General features: G+C 43.9%; 1 protein-coding gene across 7 annotated transcripts in view; it reads right to left on the bottom strand.

Moving 5' to 3' along the window:
* KSR1 (kinase suppressor of ras 1) overlaps window positions 1-24,269 on the bottom strand; it is a 58,334-nt gene extending 34,065 nt beyond the window's left edge. For 3 of the 7 annotated variants that reach the window (XM_015881172.2, XM_015881173.2, XM_015881176.2), the window contains exon 1: window positions 23,192-24,269. In XM_015881172.2, the coding sequence (XP_015736658.1) occupies window positions 23,192-23,419 (228 nt within the window). In that variant the 5' untranslated portion in view covers window positions 23,420-24,269. The remainder of the gene's footprint in view (window positions 1-23,191) is intronic. The other 4 variants (XM_015881179.2, XM_015881174.2, XM_015881177.2 and 1 more) reach the window with 3 other exon arrangements.
* Between the last annotated feature and the right edge of the window lie 446 nt (window positions 24,270-24,715).

Raw genomic sequence — 24,715 nt, 5'->3', positions numbered from 1 at the left:
CTGGTAAAGTATGGGGGAATCTGTTCCAAAAACCACAGTGGAAGGCAAGATGAACTTAACATCTATTTGGGGGAGCGGGGGGGGGGGATAAAAAAAGTCTATATGTATACATATATGGCCCCAGATTAGCTTATTACAATCTGCAAATAGAATGAGAACTGCATCCTGCTTTAAATAAGGATATTCCTGAAATGCAGTCACTTTTCTCACATCCCCCGCAAAAGCTTTTCTCACCCATGTCAGTGCAACACCAGAAGCACGGCATCAAAAATGGGACCTTGATTCCAGGCAGCTGAGCCCCCTTCCAGCTCCACCACCAGCACCTGCTGTGCAACTGTAAGCAAACTGAGTAACCAACTCTCTTTTGTCCCCCACACAGCTCTGCCTGCACGAATTCCCTGCAGCAGGCACTGCTTCCATGATTGTCACACAGCTTAAAGACTCAAATATTTTCATTTGAGAAGGTTCACGCTTCTAAAAGGACACCATGGGGAGGTACTCTGCATAGCACAGATTTCAACAAAACTTTTCTTCATCACTGGATATAGCAGAGATGTAACCTTCTAAAATGGAGAAATATTCTGACAGCACGGATCCGAGTATCTCAGATTGCCAAGTCTGGTTTTCCCATGATAACTCCTTCACATTTACTGATTTCCCCTCTTCCTATAAATAGTATATTTGCATTCTTTTCCCACCCTACATGCACCACGCTTCTCCCCTAGGATGGATTTCATTTTGTTATTTCCTGCCCAGACTTTTAACTCAAGAACAGTTAGGCTTTAATAGCTGAGCTGTTGCAAAACCCTTTTCTGAGAATATAATAAAACTTCTGGGTTCAGTGACGCACGTAAGAAACCCACAAACAACATGCAGGTCTCCAACCACAAACTAGACAGAGAGATAAAGCCAATAGTAAGCTATTCACTGCCTGCCTGCCAAACAGCACAGCCTACTCATCACAAGTGGCAAGTCCCACGACAGAAGCAGCAATACTCCAACTGCCTGAAACCCACAGACATGGGAAGGAAGAAGAACAGAGACAGGATATGGAGCAGCTGGAGCGAATCGCTGCATACAGGGCATGCTCCATTAGAGCCCTCCTCCTCCCTCTCTAGTGGAGTTGACGGCAAGAACATCCAGTTCTCTTTCTCCCTAAGAACTACACATGAAAAATTAGGTTTCACACATTTGGAAGTCAACTATCCCTCAGAGCTTTACTCGTCAACTGCATTTTGTTCATATTTAGAAAATGGCAGCCTACTTCAGAAGTCACTAAAAGACAAATGCATTATACCTGATGCAACTCGTACACAGAGAAAAAAAATCAGTCTGGTTTCAAAGCAGTTGATCCAAATAGCTCATTCTCATTGTTTGAATGCTCATATCTTTGAATGTCCTACAAATGCAGCAAGATTCATTACCTTCAATTTTAAAAAGGGAAACTGAGGCCTAGAATGGAAATTATACATTAAAGAACCTGGGGACAGTCAAAGGTACTCTGACAGGGACGCTACTATACCAAAGGAGCAGCCAAGACTGCTTCAGAATATCTGCAATTTGAGACTGTTGAGAAAATGTTTTTGTATTTTCACAAAACCTATCTTGTTTTCTTCGCTGACGCCTTCAACTTCTCTAGATGGCCTAAAATGTATGCAATAGGCAGCTGACATTAATCAACAAACAAAGCACACGTTAAACAGCAGTTCATGCTTCTCCTGTCCACTGAGATGAAATCTCACAGAGTCTGGCAGCACTTGGAAATAATTAATGTGAGTTTCCACCAATACTTCCACTCATTGCCTGGCAATTTAACAAGCCAGTGGCTTACCAGCTCTTACATGCAGCTAAGAGAAATGTATATCACCTACATTCCATAATCAGGAAGGAACTCCTCTACCAACCTGCTGAGAACAGGACCTAGAGGGCAGGGTGTGCTCGCTGAAGCATCAAACAGCAGCTTGTGCTGCAGTAGGACACTGCGTGTGTCCCTTGCACTGTGGGAGGGGCAGCATTTCTGCCTTGGGAACCACATCTTCTGATCTTGAAGCTTATCTACATGAGGACACTGGGAGATGAGTCATCTAAAGGCATCCAGTGAAAAGTGGATTCACTTTACACCTTTAGCTGACTCTTATGTTTTCCCCAGCGCCAGTGTATAGAAAAACCCTAATTTTGACCCCAAAAATCTGGAGCAACATGACTGCTAAAAGGATCCAAAAAAGTCAGAATCTGACTAGCCAAATTTATCTCTGAAGTCATGCTCAGAAACCATGTGAGAAACTGATTAAGATCTCAACAATCATTCAGAGACCAGCAGCCTGTGAGTGTACTTCAGGAGACTTTTTCAAAGTCATCTAAACTGAAGAAAGATGCCACTGAATTGACCCACGGAAATTTAAGAATTTTATTGAGAAAAGTATGCAGCAATATTACACAGAAATATGTTACACAGAAATAGCTGTGAGGTCTATCCCACAGACTGCACATGGAGCAAGGAGCCGAAGGATGGAGGATCACAAGACACAGCTTCTAGTATCAGCTCTGTGAGAATCTGCAAACACACAATGCAACCCATCCCCCAAGCACTCATAAGCCCCACTGTTCAGGCAACCACCCTTAACAGTTCTGGTTCAAAGCAATGGTTTGCAGAACTCTTCAACTAACAACAAACCAACTGTCTTTGCAATTCCTATACACTACCCAACCTACCACTGAGCTCAGTTTGCCTGAAGCAGCTGACTCATCTGAATGCCTCCTGGCTATCTAAATTGTTATCATCTGATCACAGTATCACCAAGCAGCATCTGAAGACTCTGAAATTCTCCTTTCCCCTCCGCATTCAGAGGAGTCATTTGTTGTGAGCATAAGGCAAAGATAGCTTATGGCAATGTGGACTGTTCTCTCTCTAGTATGAAGAGAACTGAGTCAGAACTGCTCCCTTTTGCTTGGCTTAACCACATCTGCCTGATTAAGAGGAGACAGCAGGTCTGTAGTCTTTTAACATGATGTGTTAATTTAGCAGGTAAAACTGATCTAAAGCTGTTCATTAAAAAATTTGTTCAATTGCATAGAAAACCATCTTTCCCATCTGATCTTTCATTAGGAACACTCAGCTGAAACAGAATTCAGGTGATGAGTCAAAATCTCACAAACTTCAAAGCTACCTGGAATCCAGTGTGGATTTCAAACAGCTTTCTTCAAGGCAAGCACAAGGGCGGTACAAGGACAAAACATATAACACAAAATAGAGAGATGTATCCTAAAAGTAATTCACTCAGTTTCTCATGCATATGATTTTGCCCTCAACAACAAAACTGAATACATTAAAGGATAATATGTTGACATGAGTCTTCACCAGAGGCCAAGTTCACAGATGAAACATTTCAAAATGGCTGGTAGCAGATTCATTTACTGGAGATATTTTCTGAGAAAAGGAACTCATATAAATGTCAGACTCCGACCCACAGTCAGCAGAATTTACATTGTGTACTTGAGCCCAGCTGCCTCATTCAGCAGGCAGGTGGCTGAGGGAGCAGCACTCTCGTACCAGACTGAGGGGCCCATCCTCCAGTTCTGGCTAGAACTCAATTCCTGGTATCTGTCTCCCATCCTCCCTTATTGATTACACAGGGGCAAAGGCACCAAGTATAGAAGTTCTTGCTACTCTAGACCACAAGCACGGTCTCCTTTGAAAATGACAACTTGGATAACAGTGCCACTGTTTTGAATGCCAAAACCAACTGCGCACACATGCAGGACCCCGGGCAGTATCACTATTTTAAAAATAAGAAGGGAGGAGGAAGAAGGACTAAACACAATTTGTACAAGTCAATTTCAAGGAGCAGTTTTAAAAACAGGTCAGTTTTTTCAGTCCTCTGATCTCACCACACCAGATCATGGCAGCAATGACTGCTACGGAGCTTCTGAAAAGCAGAGGAGATTGGAATGACAGGAAAGACAGAACAAGTGCTCTGAGAGACAGCAGCACTACAGCACACTGCACTGCATGTCACACCAAGCCACAGTGAGGAAGCTGCAGGCATCTGCATCAGATGAGGATCTGTGCATAAGGGTCTCCATGCCAGCCTTACTTGCAGCAGCTACAGCAGAGACATCTGAGGGCCTCCCACTTCTGCAGAGCCCAAATGTCTGTACTGGCTGAAGGACTTTTGGTTTGGGTTTGTTTGTTTTTTTTAAAAAAGGAAATAGTTTCTCAATGCATTGCTAAACAAACCCTGCAGAACAGGACCCAGTGCAAGCCAGCAAAAAAGTGTATGCACAAGGTACATTTTGGGGGGTGGAAATAAATTAATAAATTAGCAAATTAAAAAACAAAACAAGGAGAGGTAGAGGGAGAAATGTAACATCAGATGACTGCATTTTCCTTTGAACCTTCAGTCATGCCTGAGGCTGACACAATAGCCACTGCCCAAACACTACAGTATGTTATTTCTGCTTTGTTAGATGATGCAGACAGCATAATTTCTGGGTCACTTGGAGGCCACATCCCACCTTTTCCCTCTCCCCTCCTTTCTTTTTCACAAACCCAACAACCAAGAGCTGTAAACACCCAGCTGAGGCCTCCCAGCTTAGGGTGGGAGTGGGAAAATGACACTGCATAATCAAGCAGTTCCCTGTATCCGATAGCAAGATTCTCTTTTGAGATTTCATACAAGCCTAATGCAGCTGCAGGCACAGTCCTCTGCTTAAAGATCACAGTTTTCACACACAGTGCACACTAACAATGAAAGCTCTCCCCCTTCCTCTGTAACCCAAAGTCATGCAACTGCAGCAGAATGACTGAGAGAGCTCTGCAAGACTAAGAACTGCATTTACTGTTTGCTATGCACAACCCTGCTGCTGCCACATCAGATCTGCAGCTCAATCATCCCTCAGCTCAGACTTCTTTCCAGCATCCACCCAGCAACTTTAGTTCAGCCATGATTTACTAAGCCTAACTGTATTTCCGTATGGAACACAGGAAGAATAATCCTTCCCCTTGCAAAAGGACATCATTATTGCCAATCACCCTGAAGACCTGTTAAAGTTTCTCATCCACTCATGGACTTGGTGCATGTGCCACTTACCAGGCTTATGGTTTTATCTGCCACATAGAGAACTTCTGCCCAAAATCAGAACATCTCCTGTTCTCAGTCAAATCTGATTCCCTGATCCAGTCTCTCTTCACTTGCAGCCAAATCTCAACCAGCTCCAACAAACTGAGTGACAACCTGGAAGAATATCACTACCAGTTTTCTCCTCAACAGCTAAGGCTAGCAAAGTCTAGTTCAACACAATTTTGGCCCTTAACCAATGTCTTTAGCAATAAGATAACAAATGCCTGTCAAAAATGGACTAGGCAGAGCTAATGATGCCTTTGGCAAGACAGTAAAAAAGTTCTCCTGCATTCCCTTCCAGGACTTTTATACCTCAAAAGGCAGTGCCACAGCTGAAACACTGACCCTTGTCATAACAGCTCTGATAGAACTCTGGAGAACCTCAGCAAATGAAAGACTTCCATCTCCCTGCCTCAACAAAAGACCAGCCTTGAATAAACAGTTGGAACCTAGCTTCAGATCTTTGCTCTCCTTCCTATTTCCTGCATGCTCCTAAGTGAGCCACCACAACAGCAAGTTTAGAGCTTACATGTGTTGATACATGTAAAATTGATTCTGTAGTGAGGAAGGTGTAAGTTCCTAGCACAAATAAAGGAGAAGAATTTACAGCACAAAATTTTAAAGCCAGGCATTTCCTTCAGGAAGGTCAGGAAGGGAATGACTAATTCTAGGCTCCCATCATATTCTCACACTTCCATTTCCTCCTCATTTCAAGCCCCATCCTGCAAAGTACTAAGCACCCTCTGCTCTCATCAAAGACTGCAAGGGACCAAGGGATGGCAATTTGCATGGCTAGCCTGAATGCCCATGAAAGCCTGGGAGGTCTCTGAGGTGCTGCTCTCTTTTAGCAGTGCACTTATTACACACGATGCTGTCCCTAATCCCAAAGAATTTTTTCACATTTGACTTCTCCTTGTCAGCTGCCCACCCAACCACCAGTTTGTTTCCCAGCCACATTTGCTACACAGGCTGTACCTTTTGTCTCCTGATCAAGAAATATGTCATACAGTCTCATATATTTGTATATAATAAGCTTTATATATATATACTTTTATTTGATACAATTACATCCACAAGACCAGTTATACTAGTATAATTACACCAATACTAAAAAAAATCTAACTTTATTGGTTGAAGTTCAGAGTTGCACTGAGAACTTTTGTCACAGAGAACTGGACTGCATATCATTAGTCCTTTCTTGTAAAAGTGTTTACAATTTCTATATCTTTGACTTTTCATGCTCTACATTCTTCTTAGGAAACATTCTTCATAGTATTCCTTTGTCAGCCCCTCTGCATTACACGTGCTTAATTACATTTCTTTTGTCTTGAAATATCTCCTCTGATTATCCACAGCAACCCCAGGTTCAGGATTTCTGCTCAATCTCTTGCTCAGATGACTGCATCAGAGGAAGAACCCTGCTGAGTGACAGCAATGAGAAAAAGAGATAAAAACATGCCTACTTATGAGAAAATAAAAAGACATTGTTACAAGCCCCTATGCTATTCTGTAATGGAAATATCCATTCCTAAGGAGCACTGGCAAAGACAAAGGGATTCTATGTTGTATGTTTCTGCCTGTGAACTGACAATTCAGGGTGCTAGATACAAATTCATTCCTCGAGTTCAGAAATTGTTCACAGCAGCCAATCAACACTTCATAGTTACATAGAATCATTTCTGATGAAATGTTTGAGGGATCCAGCAATGCAAATAACAAGCAGCAGCCTGTTACTAGCTTTTCAGCTGTGATCTGATTCAAACAATAATGGAATTTTCACAGATCTCCCAGCACGCTGGATTAGGTCCTGCTTGTGTTGTCTGGTACCCAAACAATACTGTTGTCTGGCTTAGAAACAAAAGCATTGGGGAACTCAACACAATCAGTTTGGCTGCCCATCATGCACTTTTCTATGCTAGCACTTCTCCCTAACATGACAAAGAAAAAACTTCAGGCTTAGAAGAATAACCTGTTTCTAAATCACAACCCATTCAGAAATAAAATAAAATAAAATAAAATAAAATAAAATAAAATAAAATAAAATAAAATAAAATAAAATAGTATGTAAAAATAAATTATATTTAATTTACAACATATACTTTCTGAAGCATTCCCTACCACTTCACACCACCTCATATATTATCAGTTAAGAGATGTTTACATTATGCAATGAATCCAAATACAATACCATGCTGCTGATAGGCACTGGCCTTCCACAGTTTCCCCAGGAACATTCTTCTCAAACATCTAAGTGTTAATACAGGGGTTGGGGCTTCAGTGCTGCAGGTTGTTATTGTTCTGTTGGTTTTTTTTTTGTTGTTTGTTTTTGGGGGTTTTTTTTGGTTTTTTTTTTTTTTGGGTTTTTTTTTTTTTTTTTTGCATCTTCTAGTGTAAATGGAGGAGGGAGATGGCTGAGAAAACGACATCCTTTTTTTTAAAAATGTCAGCTATAGGAAATTGCTTAACTGGAATGTGGCAACTTGCCATGTTCTCTGAAAGTATCTTTTAAAACAGCAAACCAACTACCAAATTGCAGTTTGGGATTGTCAAAAAAAAACAAAACACACCAAAGCACAGCAAACCCCACACCCTGCTCAAAATATTTCGGACCTCTACAATGTCTCCTTATTTCAGAATTTAAGAAAAATGGCAGTAGTGATGTGCCATGCATTAGAGATCAGAGATGTTCCGTTTGTTCACCAGTTTTACAGGACGCTTCCTAAGCACTATATCTAACAGTAAGGCGCAGTCAAAGCAGGAAATACAAGAATGAAAAGTCTTTTGTAGAAATATAAGGCACCAAGCAGAAAGCTGATCACCACAGCTCAGCTCTGCCAAAGGTTTCTGAAACAATTCAAAAATAAAATGGACAGTAGGAATTTTCTTTTTCTTTCTTCCAGGGCTGGATATGCCATTAGTAAGTGGGAATCACACTGAGCTTGTTTGCCTGGTCAGCTTTCTTTCCTTCTCAGTAAACAAAGACATAAACCTATACAGCTTATCCTTCCAGTTCCCTCTTTTTCTGCAGTACCACGTGTCCTTAGGTTATCCATTCTGCCACCTCAGAACCAGCAACACCGCGGTTGCTGACTAACCTCTCTTCTCTTACAAGTGGGCAGACAACATAAAGGGACACTGAGCTCTTAGTCCAGGATGCCTACAGCAGACCTCCCTTCAGGCAAGTATCCCCAAAACAACCCTCATGAAACATGCCAAGTGTATCTACTAATTGTGCTACAGAACACCGAACACAGGAATTCCAGTTATGCCTGAGGTATCCTCAGCTCAAGAATGACCTCTCCTCAAAACACTCCTGATTTCCTAGTGGAGAAGTATTCATTTACGCTTCTAGTATATTCACCTAACTCAGCTGTCTGCAGAAGGCTTAATGTGTGAGATTTAATGCAGTTTAAGAAACTTACTTCTGTGCATTTGCAAACAAGGGAGAACAGCATTCTGGATGGCCAGTCACCCAAAAACATAGGAGACACCTTCCTGCAGTAGATTACAGATAGAAACTCCTCTCTAATTCCCCTGGACAATCCCTCTGAAGGAGTCTGTTGTAATGAGAATGAAGGACTACGTGAAGAAGTTTTAAAATTACTGAGGTGAGCTCCATGCAAAAACGTAACTGATTGACAGTGCTGTAAGACTGTTCTTCAGTTACTGGGTTTCTGTGACTGTGTTGTATGAGGTTTTCTACTGGACTGGGTTGCTTTGCTTCCTACTCTCCCTGCTATTCTGCAGGAAAATGAGCACAAGTGAGGCAACAGGAAGAGTAGGAGTTCCCTCTACAGAGACAAAGCAGGATGTGACCTCTGTTCCCTAAATAGGGTAGAAATGGTTGGAACTCAAGATCCCAGTTGGTGTTTTCCTTAAGCAAGGAAAGACTATATCAAGGACCAAAAGCATCACTGTTTATCATGAGTTAGAAACTGTGCATTTGATGATGCTGGGACAGTGTTTTGTAAGATAAACTTAATTAACATTAATAACTATAATGAAGTATTCTTGCTAAAGGACACTTTAAACACTGTAGTACTTGATGAAGCCTCAACTGCTAACCTTCGATTTTACCAAGTATTGGTGCTGCTCCTACCTGAGAGCATCCTGCAGCTTTGGTGCTCTGCTTTCATTGGGACAGGGAGTCTGGAACCTGTGTGACCTGTTTGTCCAGCTGACAGGCAGCCTTCACCCGCTCTGTGCTGCCCTACTAAACTTTGCCTTTGAATTTAACAACCTCTCCTGACACTGGTTTCCATGAGCTGCCTGACCCCTTGCCTTCCAGAGCAGTATACAGATTACCACCTGGAACAAAGGAATGAGTGTGACTTCTTGTAAGGTAGCTTCATCTCTGAGTGCAGATTCAGAGCCATACAAAGTCTTTTCAGTCTCAAATATAAAACTCCTGTATTAGCATGCAGATGACTAGAGTTGAAGGAGGCCTTTTTGTCTAAGTACATCAGCTCCCTTACTTCTTCAGTGTTTCTGTGCCGGTTACGGTTACAATTGACTTACTGTTGTCAAGGCTGTACAGAGGGCCAAGTCGGTACTCAATACTAGAAGTGAATACTTTGTGAACATCTAAGTTTAGCCTCTTATCTCCAGTCTAGGAGACCAGCTTCTATATATGCCAGCCTTCAAAGCCAGAGCCTTGTCTATCAGGGATTTCTGATAGTACGTCAGATTAAAAAGGAAAACAAAAAATTGGTTAAGATAACTAGCTGGGTTAGTGGTAGCTAGGATGACTGAACTCCAGAGTAGCTACACCCACATACCAGAACAGGGCTGTGACAGCAGGTTTAGTTGCTCTGCCATTAAAGTCAGAAATAGCCATATTTACCTGAGCCACTGAGTTCTGCCCTGAAGCCCAGCAAAGTAATTCTGCATATGTTTTATTCACATTTGCCCTAATTCAGGAGTTTGAACACATAATTGAGGCAAAGGTAAGAACTGTACAATACATCTCTAGAGACTAAAAAGGCAAACTTCCACCACTATTTTAGAGCTTGGTGGTCCTTCTATCTCCTTTTTACTGGAAGGGGCCCTACTTAGTCTACTACAGATGGCTGCTGAACTAGCTCCTCACAGCGCTTCAACTCTAGCTTGCTTTTCCTTTTAGCTGAAACACTTTTGTATGAAGCTAAGTAAAAGTGACCTAGAGTTTGTTTATGCTCTCAAAGGGTATATGTTTTGTGCTGGAAGCAAGTGCCTCTAACCAGACTGACTCCATACTACAATAATAACTGGAAATGAACTCTGGACCATCGGCTCCCAGCCGATCTGGGTTAGATCATGTTGCATAAATAATAGTCAACTCTGGGGGTGGGGAAAGGAGAAACTGCTGCACTTTCAGTAACATGGAGTAGCCTCCTTTCTGCTGCAAAGGCAGATACTCCCAGGAGCTGCACAAAGCCTCAGAGATTATATACATGGAACCAACAAACACAGCACTGGGAGAAGAGAGGAAAAAGCTTTAGGATTACACAGCAGCTGAAAGGAAGGATCAGACTATTAAACAAGGTACCATACAGTTTCACTTGAGTTTGAACATTGAGACTAGCAGACAGTCTGTCACAAGTTTGCTTCATATACCAGACCCAGCAGTGCTAAGGCTGCATTTGTCTCATAACCATGCCATCTATGATAGTCATTCCCACGTGAGAATTAGAGTGCAATGTGTACAGTGCAAGATAAGAGAAGTCCCTTCTTCTCCTATTTCCACCTTCATCCTACCTTCCAAATACTAAGGAACACCAGGACTACCAAACACTTTCTTTGAAAGTCTGCCCTACCTGCTTGTTGAAAGAGGTTAGAAAAACTGCAGAGTAGAAATGTTGTCATAAATAGGTGGACTGCCTGCAGTTCCTTTTAGCTTAGACGATGTTGGACTTGGCCATTCTAGAGAATGAAGAAGTAAATTAAAAGTCCTTGTCATGTGGTCTTGCAATCTTGTAACTGTTCTTTGTCCTTGTGTAGTGGGTGGGGAGAAGTTGCAGCTTCTGATCTCAAATTATCTGCCCTCTGAGCACAGCACACTTTCAGTACAGGTGATTAAAGGTTTTCATAGATTGGAAACCAGGAATGGCAGAAGAGCTGGAAAGAGAACTCCAATAATGCCTATATTGTCTGTTAAGCCTAGTTTCAAATATTATGCAAGATAACTACATCAAATTTTGCACTTGGTTATTCAACTGCAATCTAGACAACTATACTTGTGTGTAGGCAGGTATCCTCCTTTGCTGGGGCTTTCTCACAAAGCTGATCTGGAAACAGTCTGAAACAGTCCCTGATCACTCCAGAGAACTGATATGCTTGTGCGAAATTGCAGTAAGCTGGAGCTTAGTACATGTTGATCTACTGATGGGCTCTCCAGAAACCATTCAAGGGAGCTAGGAAATTTGGTACGATGAGTCAGAGCAATGCATGTAACACTGTTATTCATGTAGTTAATAACAGAACAACATTTATTTTTTGAGCTCTAATTTAACAAGTCCACATGATCATCCATCATCTGCTCATAAGGGGCTTGGATAGGACTTGACACCCATGAGTTTGTACTCACCCTTAACAATTCCTGGTACTGGCTTCCATCAGTAAGGCAGAGAAACAATCCTTCTGTCTTCTATAAATACCACACTTTCTCAGTTTGCTTTCCTATTTGAGTGCTGTTTCCTATTACCTTGCTCGTCAAAAAACACTTACTTTACATCAGACCAAGTCTGAAGACAGTACAAACAGACAGCACTACTGTTGAAATAGCAGGATCTTCAAGTGAGGGTCAAGGCCACGCTGTTTAAGGTATTCAGCCTTAAAAGGCACTTATAAAAGAACTGAATCAGCAGAGAGTAGAGCTAAATTCAGCTCTTAACTCTTGTTTTAAAGTGCTTCAACTCCACTGTTTTCAACACAGCCATATTCAGTATCTACTACTGTATATGAAACATGGGCTCACGTAACCTGACATTCATTTAATGCCAACTGGATAACTCCAGGGAAAACAAATGGGGTCCTAAGTTAAAGCCAGTTGTGCTCTTTGCTACAGGTATGTCACTTACGTGATAGCTTTAGCAGACCAAGTGTTTCATCAAGTGATATGGCTGTAAATAATTTACCAGCAACCCCATAACACTTGATTAAAACCTACTGAAAGATCTAATTGAATTGGCTCTGAAAGAACAGATAATGATATGACAACTGGGTGAAGAGCAGATGGCAAGTGGAAGCTGATCAGAACATGAGAAAACAATTTAGAAAAAAGGTACCTTTTCTGCATTGAGTTGTGATGATCTCTACTTGTCTGATGGTGGCTGTAATGGAAGTCATTTCTTCTTTCTGCCTTTGGGCATCTGAAGTGACAGCAAGATTACTGGCTGGCCTCATGAGTGGCATTTGGGCACTGTGGAGTATGTATCTCAGGCAACCAGGTTAGAACTGTTCACAGCATCTTTTACCGATGAGCAGCAGATTGGATATATCCCATTCTACAAATAGGTCAAACTTGGACAAGTCAGGCAGTAGACACATTATGGAGTTTCAAAAGAAAGGAATGCCCTGGCCTAAAAGTTATACTTATTTCTGGCTGGGGTAGATTGATATAGGCTGCCAAGTTGGGTCTCAGGCTCTGGGCACAGGGGATCTGAGCTGATTTTTTTTGAGTAGCAAAACAAAGTTACAGTAAACATGGGAATTGGGCTGAGTGCAGAAAGCTGAGTGGAAACTGCTCCAATAGAAGAGTTAATACTTTTTAAAAAGTTATCAGAACCCAGAAGAATAACTGTTGCTTGTACTACAGGATACAATAACCAAAATAAATCATCTCTTGATCCTCTTGATCATACAAGTTCATACCAGCTCTCAGTCACAAATGCGTGCATATAGCCCACTTGTCAGCACCTGGAAACAGGTTCGAGGTTGTACTGCCAACTACCTTCCCCAAGCCCTAGCAATGAAGATTAAAAAAACAACAATAAAAGAAAAACAACCAACCACAAAACCACCAGCTGGTCACTGCTCACCCTGCCTCTTTCTACCTACATCTCACTTGGCCTCAGATTTCAAGCTGTGAAGTCTCCCCACTGTTTCAGAACTTCCAAGAATCAGGACTGCCTGGTATCAGGACTTCAAGGATAAAGATGCTGAGGAAAAAACCTCATCATCTTTTTTCCCCAAATAAACAAGCCATTCTCACTAGTAAATTTCAAAATCCCTCATCCATTAGAATGGCTCTCCAATTTCCTCTGCCTCAAATTTTGAGGCCAAAGAAATCTTGGAGCCACAGCAAACTTCATTAAGCAGCTGGAGGTCAGGCTCAGCATTTAGAAGAACTCCAAAGAATTCTAGCAATGCAGAGACTTGCAGCGCTTGCTGATACTGTTCCCACAGCACAGGCACTTTGACAGGAAGCACTGTGCTGCTAACTCACCCTGAAAAATACAGTTTGAATGTGGAGATTATTCTTTGCAGTATAAAGGGGCCATGCCTCATATGTTAGAGACCTCACACCAAGCTCCTCTCCTCACCATGACAGGATGACAAAAAAGGCTGATCCAGCCTATTTATTATGCACAGAATCTGTGATGAATAGAGAGGCGGGGATCAGACTATGCATTTCATGGTATGCTTCCCCCTCCCCCTACACCTTGGTTTTACAGCTGCAGGCTCCAGCAAGACAGAACTGTGCAGAACTGCTGAGTCAGGATCTCATGTGGGGTCTCTGAGGTCTGCAATGCTGAAGCCAGGTGGCAAAGCTCTGACAAGGCAGAAAGTGAAGCATCTGGAAACCCATATCACATCGTGGACACTTCCAGTCTATCTGAATAAGGTCTGTCTGCCTGTGCCCCCACTCGCAGGGCAAGCCAGCATTCTTGTCATGCCTTATGCAGTTGTTAAAGTAAGTGACGTGAGGGGCTGCAAAAAACTCTGAAGCTGGACAGGTAACAGGCATTTTATTCTCCCCCCAGAGATCTTTACATTGGTGGTGTGCTAACCCTGAACTATTTGTGCAAGAACAGCTGCAGCAGCAGCTTCAGAGCTCTTACTGCATGATTCCTGCAGAACTAGATTTGCCATTACAAAGACACCTGGCCATCAGCACTGGTCCCTGCTTCCACTCCTGAAGTCTTCTTACCCTGTTCCAAATAGCTCTTAGTTGCTATGCTACATCACAAAGTCATCTGTCTCATCAACAATCAGTAATTTCTGTACACCATGTTAGGAAACAAATGCACCTTGTAGTTACCAAGTCTGCACACTTCTCAGTGTGTTTTGTAAGAATACCATGGAGATTTGCTAGAAGAATGTTATGGGAAGACTGGAGTACTTGCTCCTTCACTAAGAAGCACAAGAAGACAGTTGGATACAAAGCATAAGAGGCTGTAAGAAGCTCTCAAACACTACAGTGAACTTCAGCTAAGAGCAGTGCTGCATCACCACTGCATTGCTCTTGCCCATTTCTTGACAAAGGAATGAAGGAATAGATGCTACTACCTTCAATTTGAAGTTTTACACTGTGAGGCAGCCATTGACTTCAAAGCTCTTAGCTTCAGACCACAAACTAGTCATTATTGGCAAATAGGGCAATCTGAATAACACAGTAGGAAAAAAAAAGGGGGGGAGGGGGAAGAACACATCAGTGGAACTGTTGCATGTCTTGGCAGCAGGATGATGCTGTAGATTAAGTTTCCGTAAGAATGAAAACCTAAATACCACCAGCAACCTAGTGGAAGTATTAAGCCAAGTTAGCTGTGCCTTCAGTTGCAGACCGGCAGCTGGTACCAGATAAAGCCTGTTTGGTTAGATGCAAACAGGTAACTACGGCTACCTGCATGCATTGAACATCATTACAAAAACATCTTCCCAAGAAGTTAGGTAGTATTTCCTACAAATGCAGTCTCAGCAGAAACACAGCCACTATTCCAGTGCAGCCATTGAAGACTTGTGCTCACAGTGGCTCTCCTTTCCCACTCTCTCTGTAGACTCCCTCCAAGTCATCGTCCATGACTGCAGATGACCCAGGAATTCAGGTTGCCATGGCAGGCAGCCCGCAGAAGCTCTGCCTCATTATACCCATACAAACTGCCGCTGATAAAGCAATGGCTAAGTCAGGCCTGCAGCACTCAGCCAGTTTTAACACACATAGTATCCTTACGTAATACAAACAGGGTTGGCAAGCCCTTTGACATCCACTCTGGGGCTTCTTCCAGCTTTGTTGTGTAAGGAAAAGCTAAGTCTTTGGTGTTTGTGCTCACCTTGGTTTATCTCAGTGTCAGCTGTTTCCTTAAAAGAAAAGAAAACAGACAAGAATGTAGCTTCCAGAATTCACTAAAATTAGGAAAATAAACACTGCATCTGACCTGCACCTGCACTAAGAGTCTAATGCTACTCTAACTGGTGCTGGCCTGTGCGAGAGTTACATTACATGTTTTTGTATGAAGTGTTTTCCTTTGTGGAAAGTTTCAGTTTTAATCAGTGAGACAAAGGGCCCATAAACTGAAATGTTTTGCTTAGTTGATGAAGAAGTTTTTAAAAGGGAGACATCTGAAAGTCAGAAGTCTTCTGTGGAAAGCTCAGCCAAAAACAGTTTCTCTTTTCCCTGAAGCTCTAAGCAACAAAAACTTTCTAACTTCTGCTTATTTTGGTGGAGGTGCAACTATCTCCTAAAGCAGAGTTTAACCCTCTAGCTGTCTAACGAGGTAAAAAGAAAACAAAAACAAGAAACACTGCTCTGGAAGATGAAAACCTTTGATAGAAAATTCTCAGTGCTAAGGATTGATAAATTATTGAGCACTATAAGGTAGCATAAGGGATACTGTCACACATCTTCCACATCTTTCAGTAATTACTTACTGACCAATCCATTTACATCCCCTACCTAATAACTTGCAGTCGTTACACCTGATTGAAGTTCTCAATCTGGAAATAAATACTCATTATTTATTGTTTCTATCTTTGTCAGCATAACTAATAGCTAAAAGTACAGCCACACTGGAATCTGCAAGATTCTACAATAGCCTACGCACACAGCAGCAATGAGAAGCTCAGGACTTCCTTTCTAAAATTAGGTTGCTTCAAACAGAAGTGGAAGTTCTTTAAAAAAACGACAAACCCATGTTTTAGAAGCAAATAACAAGAGTAGGACTGGGCAGGAAACTGCTTGCCCAACACTTACAACTTCCTTGAAAAAGGCTTCCAAGCATTTTCCGGGATTCTGACCCACAGACCAGCAAAGTGCCCTGTCGACCACCTGGCTGCATTCTGAAAGCCATGCTCAATTAGTTCTTCTGGCAATGTCACATACCCGAGTGAGAGCCTGGATCTGCTGCATCCCAGCAAGATTCCTCAGTGCCATGCTAAGTACTGCTCTAAAGTAGATCTCACGGTTTCTGCTTTTAAAGCTGTTCCATTTGGGATAACTAAGAATCACAAAATAAACATCAGATCACAGAAACTCTCTAGACCCTCATCAAGGCATGATTCCTTATTCTACTGATTAAGTGTCCACAAGATGCACACAATGCAAATTAAACTTCCTCTCTACACAGAAAAGAAATGACAGACACCTGACCTCCGCTCACAAAACATTTCAAAGCAATGAACAGCATTCACCATTTTTATTCTTAGAGACTTGTTGCAACCGGACAGAGAACACCATGGGTCTGCATCTGATAATTGCACCAGATAATTTCAACAACTTCCCCAAGCAAAAGAAGAAGCACATGAAACTCCTTGTTTTCTCCTTTTAGGAAAATCACCGCTGAGGAGGCTGGAAGCTGTCTCTTTTTTCCTCTTATTCATTAGAAATGTATTTGAGTGAGACATCTAACTACATATTCTACACTATACTCTTGCTGCAACCCCTTCCCCAAATCACTTCTGACTGATCAAAAGCATTAGTAAATCAAACTACCAAATTCTCAGCCCATACGTAGGAGTGGGCATTTCTAATGAAAAGCTATTGCTTTTACCTGTCATTGTGGTTTCAGTTTGTAAGAAACAAGTGTTTCTTGTGTCTCCTGTGGCAGTACTGCAGGGCTACGACAACCCTCTGGGATCATCTGTAGATGGCATAGCAGCCTTGCTCAGGAGTTGCATCTTCAAAGGGATGTTCATCTCTTTTGGAACAGGTTTGCTTCCAGATTCAAAGATCCTGTTTCCTCGCTTATCAGCTGTGGCAGCTAAGCCATTGCTTTGCTGTAGCTGTCAGTCATGTGGGATTATTCCATGGGAATGGGAAATGAGCTAGGAGGAAAGTCTCTAAGAGATGTCTGAGTCAGTATCTCTGGGTGGTGTCACCTATACATCATTCTGTGCTGTCCCTTTCACCACAGCAGTAATCTAGCCAATACATTCTCCAATCCCCAAAACAGTGACAGATAGCCAAGAATTATTTCATTATAATTTCTCTTTTGGAAAGACAAAGCTCCCCTATTGGCTGAAAATAAGGACGGGAAACCTTAGTCTTAAAGAAAGTGAGTTTTATCCCACCAGCATCTGAAAGTTCACATGGTCTGTTGTGTCAATATATTTGTAAGTGTAGCTATTCCCCAAATAATTCTGCATGTTGCAAGACTTCTGTTAATTGTTCCTATTTATGAACAACAGGTGATAAATTTATGTACCACCATGCTGACTCATATCTGTAAATCTGTCACCCGTACGCAACCGTAACACTCACTGGGGTTTTTGTTGTGCAAAATGCAGTTACTAGCTGCTGTCTGAACTTGAGTAGCAGATCAAGTTCTGTTCAGGTGCTATCTATGCAAAACTGGTTACAGCCACAGGTTTAGCTAGATATAACTGGAGTTCAGGCTGGGCTACTTGCCTGATTGCATCAATTCTGAACAGCAATACACATCAAAATTTGTATGTGGAGAGCGAGGCTTGTCAAGCACAACAGCCTGTGGGTTCCTGTTAGTGTGTGCAGGCACGTACATACAGAGGTCCTAACTCCAGGCACCAGTGAACTTCACTGCAGTTTAGTTGCTGTAAGGACCACCAAGCTGGTTCTGCACAAAAAATGAGCAGAAATAATTCTGCTGTAACACAATCCAGCAGCCACACAATTTTGGAGACAAAAAAAAGGACTCCCTTCTTGCTTCCCATTTAGCACTCCATAGAATCCAGCCAAGGAGATAAGTACATACAAAGCTTAAAAAGTGAAGAGAAGGCCATTTTGCATCTTCATTGTGATGGCAACCTACACATGAGAGCTCATCCCAGGCATGTTAAAACATGGCTGATGACTTTTTATGTAAACACTGATATAAAATTAATTGTGGGAGATAAGCTAACTTCAATTACAATGTACAAATTCCGATCATATGCAGAGACACGCTGTTAGAAAGAACAGGTGATGTCTACAGACTTTGTAATAACATATGGTTCATTCTCCTTCCAAGTCAAAGATTCTCTGTTGAAACCTATCTTATACAAATAGATGCACAAATGTATGAAAAAAAAGAAAGCTTTCTGCTCACCTCTGAGAAAAAAACAAATGCACTGCATATCATATATGCAAAAAGTAAGATGAAGTAAGGGAAGAATGTCTCTTACATAAGACCTGCTGGAAAAGGAAGTCTTTTCAGCTGAGCGAGGCCTATAAACATGTGGCTACAGGTTGCAGTTTGGCCTGATAGATTCACTGCTCCCACTACTTAAAATTTAGAAACACACAATCTTCCTTTTCTTATGCATACCACACAACCAACTTCCAGTCTGCAGGTTTGGACAATTACAATTCCTCACCTTCCATTCCTCCCCTCATCTTCAGTGCATTTGTTTCTGCTTACAGATTGGTTGTTAAGAGATAAGCCTTTTCTAGTCAAATTACCAAGTGAATGAAGATCATGATAAAGCAAGTTCAGACATATTTAATCTACAGGTATCATTCAGCCAATTTGAAAGACTGATTTGAGGAGTCATAGACTTTTTTGTGACACAGCGCAGCTCTCTAATCTGGTATCACTTTTTCTGGAGATGCTGAAGAAAAGACATTCCTGAGGAAGAGGTCAAAGTGATCTCTTCAAAGTGATCTCTGCACACTGGGCCAAGGATGCCTCCATCAGAGACATGGGTAAGCCAGAAAGCATTAAAGCAGTTTTCTTAAAAGCAGGCAGATCTCAGCAATGCATGCTGCTGCCCCACCCCGACACTCCCACCAGTTTGCTTCCTTCCCAGAAGCACTCTAGTTAGCTCTTATGATGTAAGAATCGAAGTAGAAAGAAAATACAGCTTCACTCTAAATATAATCTAGGTCTCAGTTCAGCCTCATTCTGCGTCATCTTTGTTGCAATTAGCAGTGTTGGAGGATTCGTCCTGTTATCAACTTCCTGGTCAGAGAGACAGATCCAGAAAGTTATCACTTTTGTAAAACAAACAGGCAAATAAACAAATTAAAAACAAACAAAAAATAAACAAACAAACAAACAGTGACAATAATACACCTCTACCTTTGCAAAACCAGTTTAAGGGGTGATGCAAGAATTAGCACAAGGACAGAGTTAAAAACTCTGACAGTTGTTTCTCTGCAAAGATATCTGAGGGCAACGCTGGGTGCTTACTCCATGGCAAGAAATGATGTGCTCTCATTATTTTCCACTTTGGTTTTGTAGTCTACTTGAGAAATGAGTAACCCTGCGAGGACAGAACTGAAAGAAAGCCATACACCAAAGTGCTGGGTAAAAACACTCAAGCACTTACTCGGTAAAATATATATAAATTAAGAAAATACAAGATCTTGTGGTATCAGAGAATCTACTCTGCTAGTAACTAAACCAGTACAATCCACTTTGCACTACAGAGAAACTCCCTGCCCATCTAAGAAAAAGCCTTCATACATGTGAAATGGGCTCAGCTCATGGAAAATATCTAAACTCAACACATTATTTTTAAGTAATTCCCGCAGTCCTTTCTTTCCCCCTCTTCTTTCGATATTACAGAAAGCTCTGCCTGTGGTCTTTAGACTGAGTGCTTATTTTTTCCTGCTGGGGTTCCAGTTTGACATCCTTATCCACCAAGCACTTCAGTTTGAGACCTTGTGCACGAAGAGGAATGAGGAAGGACTTGATGCATTTCAGTAAATTGGGAGGGACATAAACATGCACACAACCGAACCTTTACTTATGTTGACACTTTGAAGTACACATGCATTATGAATCATGTGGTGTATATGACAGGCTGAGAAGACTCAGAGGAAAGTGGTGCAAACAGGATAGGTGGTCTTGGACAGTAGGTCTTGGATAAAAGTAACATACATTTAAATTTGTTTTTCACCAGTGCTTTAGTCTGCTAATTCAATCCATAGTGCTACTGCTTTCAGAACTTTACTCCAGGGCTGTGTTAACCTGGGAACCAGAAGTGGCAGTGAGCGTGCACTGCTGTCTGACCTGCACGACATAAGGTTTAAGACAGCCATGTTCAGCCAGCAGCACTTTCTGCCTGTGTGGTCAGAACATCTGTTGTTTATGGATACAGAACGTTGTACGCAAGGAGATATCCCTTCACCTGTCACGTTCAGACTTCTGACACCAAAACTAGACATTACGAAAGTTTTCAACATACACGAACTATGTATTGACTATATGAGAGAAGCTTCCTCTGCTTTTTGTTCTTTATCAATTTCACTTGTTGTTTTCAGTCATAACTGTTTTTTGACACAGTACATTGGACTGTCTTCAAAAGACACATATGCAACCTTGTATTTGGCCACAGGAGCCACTTCTTAACTTCTAGAGTTAAGTCTCCTCCCCTTCCCAAATTAATACTTCTGCTTCCAGTTTGTTCATTGTATTTATCTCATGGTTTTATCACATCCCTGTGGCTTTGCTGTACAGTTGACCAGTTATATACAAATATACATGAACATGAGACATGCAAGATCAAACCAAAGCACTGATGAGACTTGCAGGCCCAGCAACCATATCGCCAGTAGCCAATAGGCAGGATTCGCAAAGCCATTTAGTGGCTCCTCAAGGCCATGCAGAGAGCACAGCAGGCACTGGAGATCTCTGAACTTGCAGCTTCTCATTTCACTGCTACTGACCAGCAAGGAGCTGCTCACAGGCTGCACAGTAACCACAGGCTGCAGCCAGGCTATTGCAAATGCCAGCTCTGTGCATGTTGTGGAGCACGTCCCTGAACTGACTTGATCGGATAGGCAAATGCATATGAATACATATGCACACACTTCTGACACATTAACATGGCACAGTGCAACCAGCAGTTGAGCCACCTGTTTCTGGGGCAGCCCTGCAGCCCTCTGGGAGTCCCCATGGTGCACCACAAGAAATCACAACTTATGAGAACGAACACAGACCCTCAACTCTTACAGCCCAGTTTTGCGCTCAGCAGCAGCAGACAAACCTTCTTCAGACTGTGCAGAGTCAGTAAGTGGGAGACTCAGCCCCTGATGACATCATGTCTTCAGGCACAGGCAACTGAAGAGAGCAAAGGGCAGTGTCCGTGCCCATTCCCGTAGCTTCATGGGCTGGCAGGGATTCAGCACTTGGTTGAATTCCCAGAGAAATCACGTACTGGGGAGTATATCAGAGATTTTTCTGATGAGGGACAAATTTTATGATCACCAGCAAAAGTGGCACCCATTGGTTTAAGCAGATAATCGCTTAAGGAATGCAGACACATACTCAATAGTTATCACTAGCAACATTTTTTGTTGCTATCAGAACAAATTGAAGATGATAGCAGGCCTTTAGGCTCTATGATTAAAGGTTTTCTTGCAGAATGAGTCCACCAGCAAAGTACTGATGATCGTTTTCCAAACTGATGGTGATTTACATTGTTTGAGCACTGAAATGACAACAAGGTGGCCAGAAGTCTACAGAAGTACTGTGTTATAAAGAATAGCCTTTGAAGGCTATTTGGAGGTGGCAGGAAAAAAAAAGAACTACCAACTTTTTTTCTTTTTTTTTTGGGGGGGGGGGGGGGGGGGCAGGGAGGGCTGAGGAAGAGAGAAAAAAGAACAATAGATTTCAAAGAGAGGCCATACAGAGAGTTGGCACCTATTGTTTTTCCTAGCTTCATTTAAGTGAGGGATTTTCTAGTATATATGTTTGTTATAGATTCACAAGGATTTTCCTTCTTTGAGCCTGATGCTCCAGCTCTGCAGCCTCCAGTAATGGACTAGAGAAAAGGAGCACTGGCCTCTGCTTCTGACCAAGCAGGGGTCTGGGTGGAAACTGTGTGTTCTGCTTGGAGCGGCATTACCTGCACACAAGGCAAAGGGAAGCACTTCAGTATATAAGGTCAAACAAACGGAACAAGTCTGAATTTCCTTTCTAAACACTCATGCATACAGTCAGATCGTGTCGGAAAGCATCACAGAAGCACACGTTCTCTGCCTGAAGGATTCTGTATAACCTCTCTTAACGGCAGAGCATCTCTCCAACCTGAACTGCAATGCTGCCGCCAGCCACACCAACAGAGTGGAAAGAAGGATCGGATTAGCTCAGTGAAACCGAGCCAGGGATAGAGAGACAGGCCTGGAAGGACAGAGCAGGAGCCACCAGAAACAAACATGAGACCGGCGGGAATCATCTGCGCATCCAGCATCCTGGGACCAGGGATGCAGCGTCTCATCTCTGCCAGGCGGTCGGGAAGCACCTCGGGTCCCCGCCTCACCCCGCACCTGCCCCCTCCCCCCCCCAGGCGCCCATTCCGCGTCAGGCCGGCAGCCGGGCAGCAGCAGCGCGGAGGGGCGGGGGCACATCGCGGCCTGCCCGCGACTCCCGCACCTGTCTGGCCCCGGCGAGCCTTCCCCCGCCACGGGCACCGGCACCGCGCTCTGCCGGCGGGATGCCGCGATGCCAGCGGCCCGAGGGGACCGCGGCAGGACGGCGAGGCCCTGCAGCCTGCGTGGGAAAGTGGCCGACCCCCCTTCCTGCTTCCCTTCCGCGTCCCCCAGCACCCCTCTGCGCCCGCGGAGAGACGAAGGGGGTTCCCACCACCTCCCCACAGCCCGGGCACCGGTGAAGGAGCGCGGCGCCCGGCGCTGGAGGCAGGGCCCGGCCCCAGGACCGGCGCATCCCGGCGGCGGGGCTCCCCCGGCCCCGTACCTCCAGGGTGCGGATCTCCTGCTGGGTGAGGTCGTTGGACGCGGCGCACTTAGTGCGGAGCCCGCGCAGGTTGGACAGCGAGATGTCGATGAGGTCCTGGAGCAGCCCGCACTGCTGCAGCGTGCTCCGCACGGCCGGCAAGCCCCGCACGGCCGGCCCCGCCGCCTCGCCGCCCCGCTCCTTCCTCTCCAGCATGCCGGCGGCTCGCAGGGCAGCCGCTCTATCCATTCCTCGGCATCAGGGAGGCCGGGGAGGAGAGGCGACGGCGGGGGGAGCGGCGGGCAGGGAAAGAGGGAGGGAGAGAGGGCAGGCGGCGGCTCGCTCCGCCCCGCCTCGCCTCTCCTCTCCGGGCAGTTACCGCGCATTAGCATGCGGCACGACGAGCCGGCACCGCGGGTGCGGTCGCCCCGCGCAGATGGCGGCCACTCCGCGAGGGGGCGCGGGCGGTCGCTCCGCCTCAGCGCCTCAGCAGATCCCGCCTCAGCAATGCCCGCCTCAGCGCCCACCTCAGCATCCCTGAGCCCATCCCTGAGCCCACCTCAGCGTCCCTGTGTCGGCCTCAGCAGCTCCCGCATCAGCTTCTTGCTGCTTTCAGCGCACCTTACAATCCCTCAGGTCTCCGCAGGTACGTCAGGACTTGGACCTCACCCCGGATGAGCCTCACCATCGGCACACTGAGAGACAGGGAGAGGGGTGACACCGGACCTGGCCCAGTCTGCCCTGTGGGATGTGTGAGCTGGGGCTGATGGGTGCACTGTCCTGCTGAGGATCGGGTCCGGCCAAGTCCTCGCGTCTGCAGATACCAAATGCCAAAAGAACCAAAACGGAGCTTAGAAATAGCATACAAACAATATTATATGCTCTCAGCATCATCCCACAAAAGCCCCTTGGGTGATTCCAGGTGTGTCGGCCGTGGCCATGGCAAAGTTGGAGTCACTGGGGCTCTGCACTGTGGGGTGAGGAGTTGCAGAGTTCAGTGATGCTGTCATGGTTCTTTGCTGTTACATGGATACAAACCATGTGCTGGCCATAAGCAAGTCCCTTGCCAAGGCCATCGAGTGTTTTCCTAAAATAGGGTTTCCCAGATGTTCTATAAATCCATCAGATACATGTGTTCTTTGGCATAAGTGTTTGCATAGCAAAGGCACATGAGGTGGGAGTTATTAAAAACAACTTACAAGCACTTGAGTGTGATATGGGTTTATTCATATCATAAATAGGAGAAAACTTCATTATGGCCTTGTGAAACAACTGTGGGCTCATATTTCACAGTGGAAATTCTAGAAAAGTGGCACAGGCACAGGTAGCTGCACAGCAGGTGCATTGGCTGCAAGTTCTATCTGTTGGGCTCACCCGGAGCATCGCAGTAGCGTGGGACATAACCCTACAGAGCTGACCACCCAGCTGCCTGCACAATGAGGGCTGTTCATCTGACATGACAGATGCAGAAGGACAATGTAGTTGTGCTCTGCTGACAGGAGATAACTTCCTCCAACGGATCAGATTGACAGCAGGTTTAAAAAG

Source organism: Coturnix japonica, chromosome 19 (genome assembly GCF_001577835.2).
Source record: "Coturnix japonica isolate 7356 chromosome 19, Coturnix japonica 2.1, whole genome shotgun sequence".
NCBI classification, from domain to species: domain Eukaryota; kingdom Metazoa; phylum Chordata; class Aves; order Galliformes; family Phasianidae; genus Coturnix; species Coturnix japonica.
This window is presented reverse-complemented; position numbering and strand designations above follow the sequence as displayed.